Genomic DNA, 11,326 nt, shown 5'->3' with positions numbered 1-11,326 from the left:
GAAGCAGGAAGAGCCCGATTGCCTCTCAGAGCATGCTGTAAAACTGGCCTGCCCACCCAGAGTGGCTCTAGCCCCATCCTGGAGGCCCAAGTCTTGCTCACTCAGGCGGATCTGCTTTCTTGGCAAAGCTGGACTTGCAACTCAGGCCTGTCTCTTTTCCCCATCCTTTATTCAGACAGCTCACAAGTGCCCTGCCGGGAAGGGCGATCAAGTAGCACTAAGTGTATTTTTCCAGTGTCCACCTGGTAAAAAGAAAATAAAACAAAATCAAGGAGGCCAAGGACTGAACTTTCGTTTTTTTTTCCCCCCTCTCTCCCCTCAAGGGGCGAGGGGAATCACATGGCCGGGAGTAACTGATTTAGCCAAGTGGCTGCAACTCAGAGTTTGCTGCAGAGCCGCCCCCTCCCGGCGGGAGCGCTGACGTCACGGAAAAGCCCCGTCGCGGGGCCGCCGGGCGCGCTATAAACGGTGCCGGCCGCGGTGGCTTTGGGAGGCGGCAGTGCCAGCGGATACCACACGGCCTCGGGCTGCGGAGCCGGCATCGCAGGCGGGCATCAGGCACCGCAGCAGGCAGCAGGCTTTGTGCGGACCGACGGCGGACGCCCACCCAGCGGCCGGGTGCAGCCAAGTAAGGGGGCATCGCGGCGGGGCATCCCGGTGGGAGCCGCGGCGGGGAGGGGCGTTTCTGGTCGCTGAACTTTTTAAGTTGGGAAGGGAGCCCCTGGACCGTGATGTCTGTGCTGGGGGTTCTGCCATGGGAGAAAGAAGTTCAGGTGCAAAGGATGCGCTCCTGACGGGGATTCCCTAGTTCAGTCCGGAGGAGTGTCACCTTACCGATTGGGTGACCAAGCGGCCAAGTCCGCCAACCCAGGGACTGTTTTTATGACTTAAAAAGAAACCGGCTGGTTCTGGCTGGTGGCCTAGGAGTCGGGATGTGGAGTAGGGTGTGTGAGCTCAGTGCGATCCTCGCGCTCACTCGGGGCACTTGCTGAGTTAACCATGGATGCTTCTGCGTTCTCTCGGGCAGTTTTGGAAGAACAGACTGCTCTGTCAGGCGAGGAAGTCTTGCAAGGAGAACGTTGTAGGAAGTTGTTGAATGTCGTTTTGCTGAGTCTTTGACCTTCTGATTTACTTCAAGAAGGTGGAACTCTGAGCCAATGAAATCTTGGCGTGGACGAGATTTTGTTGAGAATGGAGCACTTTTTGTACAAGTTTGAAGTGTCCAGATGTGAGCAGGTCCTGCCACTGTCGGAAGGACTAGGCTCAGGACTCCTATGTTAAACAGTGTCCCTGAGCAAGAGGGCAGAGGCGAGGCATAAACCTCAAACAGAAACGGTCCCACTCCCCAGACAATGTTCTCCTCAGGCAGCTGGGGACCAACAGGGCAACTTTACTAAACATGGAAGTTCCCCCAAAGTGCCTGTCCAGTCCAACCAGGGGAGTGATGTCATTGCCACGTGTTTCCCACTGAGGCACAAAAGGCTGCGAGCCGCTGGTGCGATTAAGAGCCATGTTTAGACAAGAGCGGCTAACCTGGCCAGCTGGTCCCCAGCAGCACTGACTTGTTGCTGGCGTAAAGCTGTTGCTAGAGACAGTGGGTTCCTTCCAGCTGCCACTGTGCCAGCTCCCAGTGGGATTTTCAAAGCTCCTTTAAGGATGGAGGAAGGTTATGAGCATTTGGTGATGTTACGGGTATGGCAAATGACAGCCTGCTTCAGAAGCCAGTTACTGTATGTGTGTATAGTTGAAAATTCTGCTTGCTAAGGTCTTGGGTCCTGTTTCATGGGTGTTCCTTATATTAAGAGTGCTCAATTCACACCCATCAAATGGAATGCCACCGACAACAGCGTTTGTGCCCCCTTGGGCCTAACTCATCCTTATTAATATTGGGATCTTGACTCCTTCTTCCTAGGACCCCACAATGACTCTGAATAACGTCACCATGCGCCAGGGCACTGTGGGCATGCAGCCACAGCAGCGCTGGAGCATCCCTGCTGATGGCAGGCATCTGATGGTCCAGAAGGATCCTCACCCCTGCAGCCTCCGAAACTGCCACTCTGGCACTCACGAAGACCACTGCCGGCAGAGCTGGTCCTCCGACTCCACAGACTCCGTCATCTCCTCGGAGTCAGGAAACACCTACTACCGAGTGGTGCTTATAGGGGAGCAAGGGGTGGGCAAGTCCACCCTGGCCAACATCTTTGCAGGTGTACATGACAGCATGGACAGCGACTGTGAGGTCCTGGGAGGTAGGTAGCCTGGCACTGGTGGGCTTCTGTCTTGTAAGCTAAAAAAACAAAGGTGGGTGGGGTATTTTTCTGTAGAGCTGGAAGCCAGGCATAATGGCACACACTTACAGTCCCAGCACCTGGAAGGCAGAGACAGAAGGACTAGGAATTCAAGGTCATTTTCAGCTACATAGTGAGTTTGAGGCTAGCTTGTGCTATGTGACTCTGCGGCAAAAAACAAAACGAAACAAAACAACCCCCCCCCCCAAATAAATCAAAACAAAATGTATCTTAAGAATTAGGAGAAAATGAGATGCTTGACACTGAGATGGGTGGCAGAGGTCAACCCCAAGTCCTGGCACAGGTCCTCAGGACAAAAAAGAAAAGAGAAGAACATGTGTGCACAGCACCAAAATCTATTGACCTGAGCCATCAAGGGGCTTTCTGAGGTCAAGTCGGAGGGGTCCAGGGAGGCTGACCCTGACCTGGACCATTCAGTGCAGATACCTTTTCTGTGACTATGCATTTCGGGAAAACTGATTTCGGGAAAACAAAAAACCTGTTAGAGTGCACCGATTAGCTTGTGTCCACTAACATTAGAAGCATTTGCAAGAGTAACTAGGTCAAATGCTAAACTTGAAGTAATAGAATTCAGAAACTGAAATATAAAAATGATGAAAAATGTCCTGTGTAGAGTCCGACAGGTTTTCCACATGATTTTCTCTATATGGTCTTATTTCAAGTATTTATTAATTCAATCCTTACTTAATTCTAGACCTGGTTGATAAAAACATATATTACACAACAAGTCCTGTATATTCTGGGGTGGGAATCACAGCTCTAATGATTAGTTATTTTTGTGCAGTGTCCTTCAACTAGAGCTCCAACACATGCCCAGGTCAGCGACATGCCCCTGGTCACAGCTGCAGAAATGGAGGGAGACTGTCCAGAGTTTGATACCTCACATGGGCTGTCCCCACTTTCGGTTAAATGGACAACGTCATGGCAGACTTTGGCGTGGGGAGATTGAGGGTGGGAAAGACGGCTTAGTGGTGACTCATTTCTCTCTATTCCACTTGTTCGAACTCTATTCCTCACGACAATGGCCCACTGCATCCAAAGATTTCATTGTCCTTGGTTGTCTGGGTGTGAGGAAGTCCACTGCTTCAAGAGGCAGCTCAGGGGCAGGCCGTGAATGATGACTCACGGATGCAGCATCCGTTTCTCTCCTCACTTCCAGACTCTCAGGGACGATAGCTAAGCCAGAGTCAAGGGAGAAACAGGGCTGGTGTGCAGTTGTTTTGCTCGTAGTACAGGCCGGTGGGTTCTAGAAGGCAGCAAAAGAGGAGGAGGGAGCTGATACTCAGAATGGGCATTTGCGGTGGGAGGGGCCTCGGTGGAGTGCCTTCTGTTTGCTGGTGTTTACCTTGGTCCTCACAGAATTTGTATGCCCACGCATGAATGGAGTCTTGGAGAGAGTGAGTGGCAGATGGAGAACCACCCATTTGGGGAAGCTGGGTGTGGAGACTGGGGTTTTATAGTTTATGTTGGTGCTTTTTCACTCATTCTACCATGTGGGGCCATGCTATGTGGTGGCACTGTGCTAGGCATTTCACATGTGCTTTTGGCAGTTCAGACAAGGACAGAACTAATATGGCGTTAGCATCCCCACTTCACAGGTGTTAGGATGGAGGCTTACAGAGTTGGCTTGGATGCAAACCCACTGTGGTTTAACTAAAAACCCACATTCTTTCACTGTCCTCTGTTGCCTAGGATTTAACGTCCCAGGTGCTGTTAAGTACATAGCACGTGGGATGACCCTGTGCAGGCTTTGGGTACCCAGTGATGGCCGAGGATGTGAAGCTAAGCGCCAGTGGCTGTGATTTAGAGCAAGTACTGGGAAAGCAGTAATAAATTGCTCTGAGGGCTGATATAAGGGAGGGATTGGCTAAGCGTTGTTGGTTTATTTCTTTAAAGAGGGGGGAGTTGAAAAGTTAGTGGATAATAGGCTTCTAAATGTGTTTGCCTATTTGAAGGAGTGGTATCTATGCAGAGGGTAATATCCAACAGGCACAGAGGGATAGGCCTGATTTGCAACTGGAATTGGGGAAAATAGGAAACATTTTTGGAGAGAGAAAGGGAAGAAGGGCTTTTCCTTAACTGCCTACTCAACTGAGCATCTGATAACGAGAAGCTTCTCAGTGCTGGATTCACCCCATCTTACTTCTAATTGAGTGGCTTAATTCATTTGTTTTAGAAGTGCACCCTCGTTCACATTGACTTGTTAGCTCTGTGTTTCCCCAGAGGGAGGTTTTCCCAGGCACACCCATGCATTGTTCTCTTCCTTTCAGCATTAACCAGGGGGATGTACATGATAGTCTCCCCATCATTTCTCCTAATAAAGATGGATGCTGTTCCAGCCGATCGCAATAGTCTTATGGTTCTCTGTGCATATCTAATTCTATCTGTGCATCTACCCATTCATCTATTCATCGACTCATTCACTGTAAACAGTTACTTAATATGACCACAGCACTTGGTGAGGCACAGTGGAAGTGGAAGCCACGTGCAGAGCCCTGGAGCTTCCTCTCAGCAGTCTTACGATGTTCAATGCAGGTCAGACATACACCAACTGGAAAGCAAGCCAGGATGAGACACTATCTTGAGTTACAAGGAGAAAGTGGAATTTGGCTGTGGAAATCAGAAAAGGCTTGGTGGAAGAGGAGGTCTCTGAGCTGACCTTAAAGACAAGTAGGGTTTAGAAGCCCCGCGCTAGGTGAGAAGATACTCAGTACACGGGGAGTCTGGCAAAGGGCTCTGGATTTGGAATGGGAGGAGTGCGTTTAGATCCCCCACCCCTAGGTGACACAGACTAGCTAAGTGCTCTTGGGCCGGCTTCCTCACCTCAGGCGGTACTGGGGAGGTACTCCTAGGGTGGACTAAGGACAGAGCAGTGAGCATGTTAGCCCAGCGCTGGCCTGTAGTACACACAGAATAAACGTTGTTTACAGCTGACTCCGCACCTCCACTGCTCTGTGTTCCTGTAGTCTGTTTGTAGTTCAGACCCCATGGCCAGGAAACTGAGCCTTAGGAACTCACATCGTCTAGAGCCACGTGGGTAGGAAAGGGTAGCTCCCAGATGTGAATTCAGGTTTGGGTGCCCACGGCCGCAACACCGTGGCATTTGCTGCTCATTCGTTTAGTGCGCAGGTTTATACTGAGCGTATACAATGGGCCAGATACGTTATGGGCTGGAAGGGGACAGAAAACAAAGCAGGCGCAAATCTCTGTCGTAGGGAAACGCCTGCGGGGGAGGGGTAGGGGGAGGGGGGGAGAAGCTAGCACAGTGGAGAGTACCGGCATGTGTTGCTTGCTAGGTGAGATGCTAGTGATGCAGCGATGCATAGAGAGGAAAAGAAGTTCAGACTCTAAACTCACACCCAGAAAGCATCCTTAGCGGGGACAAGCCTTGCAGACAGCTAAAGAAACAGACTTAGACACAAGGACCAAAAAGAGATAAATTGTTATGAAAGCTATAGTTTTTAAAAGTTGGGATTAAAAACAGGAAACCCAGAGCAGGCACGGGGTCGTCGTACAGCACTGATGGGAAATCCTCTCATAAAAACCGCAGGACGGCTCACCCCTCCAGGCCTGGCAGCGTTTTCCAGGAGCTCCTCTGGCCCTCGACTGCTCTCACCCTTCACCTACAGCCAATCCAGGCCCAAGTTCAGAGAGAGAGTTTCCATTACCAAGGGAAGCTGCGGTTGTACTTCAGATGAAAACACAAGCTGTCTTATGTTAGGGAACGCGTTATGTGTTTATTTTTTAAAACGAAGAAGCCAGGTGTGATGGCACATTCCTGTCATCCCAGCTCCCAGGAAGCGACTCCAGGCCAGCCTGTGAATTCTAGGCTGGCCAGGGCTACTGGCGAGAACCCATCTCAACAGGCTACCGCAGAACCAATGGGCCGAGGGTCAAAGAAGATGACAGTCCAGTTAGGGACAGTCTCCAAATAGGGTTTCCTTGTGTTTCTGCAAAGAGGAGAAACATTGCTAAACTCAGAGTCCCTGAAGTTTCTACTGAATGAATGTTCAGGGACCACCCACTGAAACACACAATGGATTTCCCACGAGGCCTATGAAAATAGAGCTTACAGTTAAAACATCCCATGATGGAGCTTATCCTTAATACTTTCTCATAGCTTCATCCATTGGATTAGGGTCAAAAGTTCTTAGGGAGTTTATTTATCCTTATAAATGGTTTTCCTCCAAAAAGGCTCAATAATGATAAAAACAATTTCCGTTCAATTCAAGTAATTTAGTCATCCACATACAAAACATGTGGAAGATCCCTTAGTAGGACGGGAGGAATGCGTGCCACATGTTGAAGGAAAGCAATAGTTGTGTGTGTGTGTGTGTGTGTGTGTGTGTGTGCACATATGTGCATGCAGATACCCAGAGAGGTCAGAGGTCACTGAGCCATCTTTCTAGCCCTTACAATAGTAATTTATTTTTGTAAATGTTTGTATATTTACATAATTTGTTTTATATGCACTAAGTACATTCTCTGTCTGTCTGTATGTCTACCTTTCTCTCTCTCACTATGTGTGTGTGTGTATGGGAGGTACATGTTCATGTGAGAGCACGTATGTATGGATATGTATGCATATGCTCATCGGTGCCGGAAGTCAGTCTCAGGGGTGGTTCTTCCAGAACCATCCACCTTGTTTTGTGAGACAGAACTCCTGGGCTTGGAGCTACCTGAGCTGGCTCGGCTAGCTGACCAGCGGACCCTAGGGATATGTCTGCTTCTGCCTCCCCAAAGCAAGGAGTACAGGTGCTGACCACTGTGCTTGGCTTTTCGCGTGGGTGCTGAGGACTGAACTCAGGTTCCTGTGCTTGCCCAGTCAGCACTGTATTGACTGAGAGCTGCCTCCACAGCCTCCGTGGAGCGTAGTTTCTAGTGTGAATTTAACAGAGCCTCTTGTGCCAAGGTAATTCTTATTCACCTGACTCTGATATCAATGTTCTTTCTTTTCTAGAAGATACATATGAGCGTACCCTGTTCGTTGATGGAGAGAGTGCAACCATTATCCTCCTGGACATGTGGGAAAATAAGGTATGTGGGGCCTGTCACTGTCAGGGTGTTCTTTTAGGGCTTGCCTTTCAGCAGGCTACTTGGTGCCAGAGTGACCTTGTCCTACATAGTGGATGTTCCAGATGAGGCGGGCTCATTTTCTTGATTAAAAGCATTTACTTCTGAAGAACGAGACTGTGCCGAGGAACAGGTCGTTCACAGAGGAGCCCTAAAGAACAAACAGATTGCAGTGGTTTGCCCCGATTCTATTAAAAACCACAAGAAGCATATTTGTTTTAGGGAAAGTTCAAACAAGCATGGCCGCTTAGTTTCAACGACACCAAACCACCTTGTGTGAAGCCGGCCTTCTGGCACTGCTTCCAGCAGGCCGTGGGCAGGCTTTAGGCCTCCCCGCATGTACGCAAGATCATTTGTTTATTGAGAAGCCTCCTGTTCTCACAAAAGGGTTCTTAATTCTACCCCTTGGGGAAAACAAAAGGAAACCTTTAGGGAGTCAGAAAAGGCCTATTTTTGGCAGGTTAGTTAGATTGAAATTGGAAATACTTCTTGTCAAAGTCGTTATATATCATATCAGCTCAAGCTGTAGTAGTAATTGGACTACTAACAATGCAGACTTTTTTTTTTCATCCCTAGACATCTTGGAGGACCAATGCATTTTGAGGTGTTGGAAGCAGTTTTCTTCCTTTCTCTTAATTGGGATAGACATAGAGTTGTTTGCAAAAAACGACATCTCAATTTTCAGGCTAGCCTGAGCTCATGGAAGGCTTTCTTATTTCATTAGGGGGAGAATGAATGGCTTCAGGACCACTGCATGCAGGTTGGGGATGCCTACCTCATCGTCTACTCCATCACAGACCGAGCAAGCTTTGAGAAGGCCTCTGAACTAAGGATCCAGCTCCGCAGGGCCCGGCAGACGGAAGACATTCCTATCATTTTGGTTGGCAACAAAAGTGACTTAGTGCGGTGCCGAGAAGTGTCCGTGTCAGGTGAGAGGGTGTGCGTTCCTGGGCACTACCCTTGCACGCACACACTGGCCCACAGGCAGGTTCTCTTCCCCGTCCCCCTGCGAGGCTGCAACCAGGGGCTGGGGGTGGGGGGTGGGGGATGCTCCGTGGAGTTTCGTGTCGAAGACTCCCATGGTTCCCAACGTCTGTAGTAGTCATCTCGGGTTCTCCTCCTCATCCTCTGGTCTACCTGATGGGTTCCAGGCTCCCCACTGCCCTTTGGGTGTTCTCCTGGCGTTACTTTAGGGACGAGAGCATCCTCAGGAATCTACTGACAGTCTTAACCTTTGTTCCTTATCCTTCCCTTCTGAAGCAGATCCCAAGTTCAGGGAAGCAGCATGCTAATGCAAGGGCGGGGAGCTCTGGGTTGGGAGACAAAAGAAAGTACTCAGGTTGTTACTCCATCTAATACTCTCTAACCCCAGCCCCTCCTTCCTAAGCTTCTGTGAGGGCATCAGACTGATGGGACCACACATGCGTCTTCGTCCTTGTTCAAGGATAATTCCTAGTTGATGAGTGTGCCTCCGTATTCTTTTTAAGGGCCCTCGAGATTGTGTTGGCTTAATGTAGATTTAGTACAGCCCTAAAAATAAAACATGGCATTTTCAGTCCCTGAAGACAATTTTTCCAACCAGTTGGATTGTCTTGCTAGGACACAACAGTATTCAGTGTTTAGATCTGTTCAAACTGAACCTTGGATGCATGGTTTTTAAACACAATGGAGTATTTGAAATTGAGAGTTATAGAAAAGCTTATGTAGTTTTAGAAAGGTTTGATGTAACTGTATTATATATTTATAAAATAATTTTTTCCTCAAATGATCTCATCATACCTTTTTTATTTTTATTTTTTAAAGAGGAAAGCTAAGTAGTAGAATTAGAATTAGAGTTTTTGGTGAAGGAAACTGAGTCAGGAGAAAGAGTGTAAGCTTGAGTTTGGAGCAGGCCTGGGCTTTCTGTGTCTGTCAGCTGTGTGAGTTCCTTCATGGTTTTAAAAAGCCTTGCCCGGTTTCTTCATCTATGTGATGAGGATAATGGCATATTTTTTGAGATTGTCACGAGCAGTGGAAAGCGTTTGGAAGGAGCTTGGCCGGGTTTTGTGAACGTAGCAAACCTTTAGAAAGTGTAGACTCTGGCTTTTGCTGTTGTAATTAGTATTACTGCGTTTGGTGGAACTGCACTCTCACATAGCGAATTTGCAGTGAGCCGGATCTGGCTGGCTTCCTGCGATCCTCCCATGGCCTATTTCTACTCATCCTGGGGAGGCTGCATGCCTTAGTGCCTCTCTGTACCTGTCCTGTAGTCTACTGCTCCATGTCATCCTAGTGGGGTTTTAGAGAAGTGTCCTGCAGCTCCGCCACGCTCTGCAGGCTCATGCTCCGTGACCTCTCTGACTTTCTTCTCTCCTTCCTCTTTCCAGAAGGGAGAGCTTGCGCCGTGGTGTTTGACTGCAAATTCATTGAGACTTCTGCGGCTGTGCAGCACAACGTGAAGGAACTGTTTGAAGGCATCGTGCGGCAGGTCCGCCTGCGCCGAGACAGCAAGGAGAAGAACGAGAGGAGGCTGGCCTACCAGAAGAGGCGGGAGAGCATCCCCAGGAAAGCCCGGCGCTTCTGGGGCAAGATTGTGGCCAAAAACAACAAGAACATGGCCTTCAAGCTCAAGTCAAAATCCTGCCATGACCTCTCTGTGCTCTAGGCAGCCAGTGTCACCCAGATGTCTCCCTGATGGACATCGCTGAAGGCCTTTGGGACCAGTGATCTATATTAGATTGAATACATAAGCATTGTGAGCAGCGGGTTCCCCATTGCAGATGGGAACCAACAGGTTAGCCTCCTGGGCAACCACATGCACAGACAAGGAAAGATCTTTGTCGAGAGTCAGTATTTATTCATAGGAATAGCTTGACCTGCTACATGGACGCCTGAGACTCATTTAAGGGCATGTTTGGGGTTCACATGGGTTTTTTCCCTCTTTTTTGGGCAGCAGAATATTGAAGCTTATGAAGAATACCTAGAACAGGAGTGTCTCATCATTGGGGTTTTGCCCAGTTTTGTTCTATGTGGATTTGACGCCCGTGAGTCATAAAGCAATCTAGGGAACCGGTGGGAGTTTATCGGGAGGAGGAGGGCTTTCTGCATACCTCACTCCCTGGAAGGACACGTGTAGGGCTGGCCCCATCACATTCGGGACACCTACTGCCCTGTCCAGCTGTGAAGGGTCATGCTGGCATTCGCTGGAAACTAAGGCTTACTAACAGTTTTTGTTTAAAGACCACAGAGATTTGTAGACTAAGAGGCGATAGATGTAGCACTTATAGGTTCAAAAAATTGTTTACTTATGTGTCTTACAAGTGTTTATTTTGAGGAAACTATTTTCATCAAATTCTACTTGGTTAAATCTTCTTTTATGTTTTGTTGTTTTTGAAATCATGGAGCTATCATAAAATATTTTTTAAAAATCTCAACTATTGGTAACCTGGAGTGCAAAATGATTGCACTTTAAAGATAATCAAAGGTTTTTTTTTTTTTCCCCAAAGCATAAAAAGGCCTCATCCTTTGGATTGATCCTTGTATGCCACAGCTGTGTTCTATTTATTATTATTTTGCAAATAGCCATTTTAACATTTGATAAAGCATATTTATGAACATATTTCTTACTGAGAAAAATGTCTGTTTTATTACCTTTTTTATCTTTTTCAAAATATGCAAGTTTTTACCTATATGTCTTATAATAAAATAAATAAAATCTATGAGAAAGAAGGCATTCCGTTTTCCTCTCCAAAGGAGATAAGTGTGCTTATTTTCTCTGGCTTTTAGAACAAGCTGTGTTTCTAAGGGACAGTGACACACTTCTCCTGTCGTTAGTGGTGCCTCAGTCCTCAGCTGTTTTTTTCTGAAGCCCTGACTTCTATCCTTTGGAATCATGGTTCACAGTAAATAAGGGATATTTTTGGCTGATTGAGTTGGGAAGTATTTGGGGGTCATATAAAGCTGAG

The 11,326-nt window shown here is 47.9% G+C and overlaps 1 protein-coding gene across 1 annotated transcript; it reads left to right on the top strand.

Annotated features, from left to right (window-relative positions):
- Nucleotides 1-451: 451 nt before the first annotated feature.
- On the top strand, nt 452-11,094 carry Gem (GTP binding protein overexpressed in skeletal muscle). The gene is made up of 5 exons (XM_015993836.3): nt 452-628; nt 1,913-2,249; nt 7,270-7,346; nt 8,107-8,311; nt 9,749-11,094. The coding sequence occupies exons 2-5, from the start codon at nt 1,922-1,924 to the stop codon at nt 10,024-10,026; spliced, it is 888 nt and encodes a 295-aa protein (XP_015849322.1). The 5' UTR covers nt 452-628; nt 1,913-1,921; the 3' UTR covers nt 10,027-11,094.
- The last annotated feature ends 232 nt before the right edge of the window (nt 11,095-11,326 follow it).

This window comes from Peromyscus maniculatus, chromosome 2 (genome assembly GCF_049852395.1).
Source record: "Peromyscus maniculatus bairdii isolate BWxNUB_F1_BW_parent chromosome 2, HU_Pman_BW_mat_3.1, whole genome shotgun sequence".
NCBI lineage: Eukaryota > Metazoa > Chordata > Mammalia > Rodentia > Cricetidae > Peromyscus > Peromyscus maniculatus.
Note: the sequence above shows the minus strand (reverse complement) of the source record. Positions and strands in the feature narration are given on the sequence as shown.

What these genes read in the sequence shown, in the direction of transcription:
- Gem (XM_015993836.3), top strand. Translation starts at nt 1,922, where the DNA reads ATGACTCTGAATAACGTCACCATGCGCCAGGGCACTGTGGGCATGCAG. An exon ending in TGGACATGTGGGAAAATAAG is followed by an intron (nt 7,347 to 8,106) that starts GTATGTGGGGCC and finishes TTATTTCATTAG; the next exon opens with GGGGAGAATGAATGGCTTCA. An exon ending in CCGAGAAGTGTCCGTGTCAG is followed by an intron (nt 8,312 to 9,748) that starts GTGAGAGGGTGT and finishes TCCTCTTTCCAG; the next exon opens with AAGGGAGAGCTTGCGCCGTG.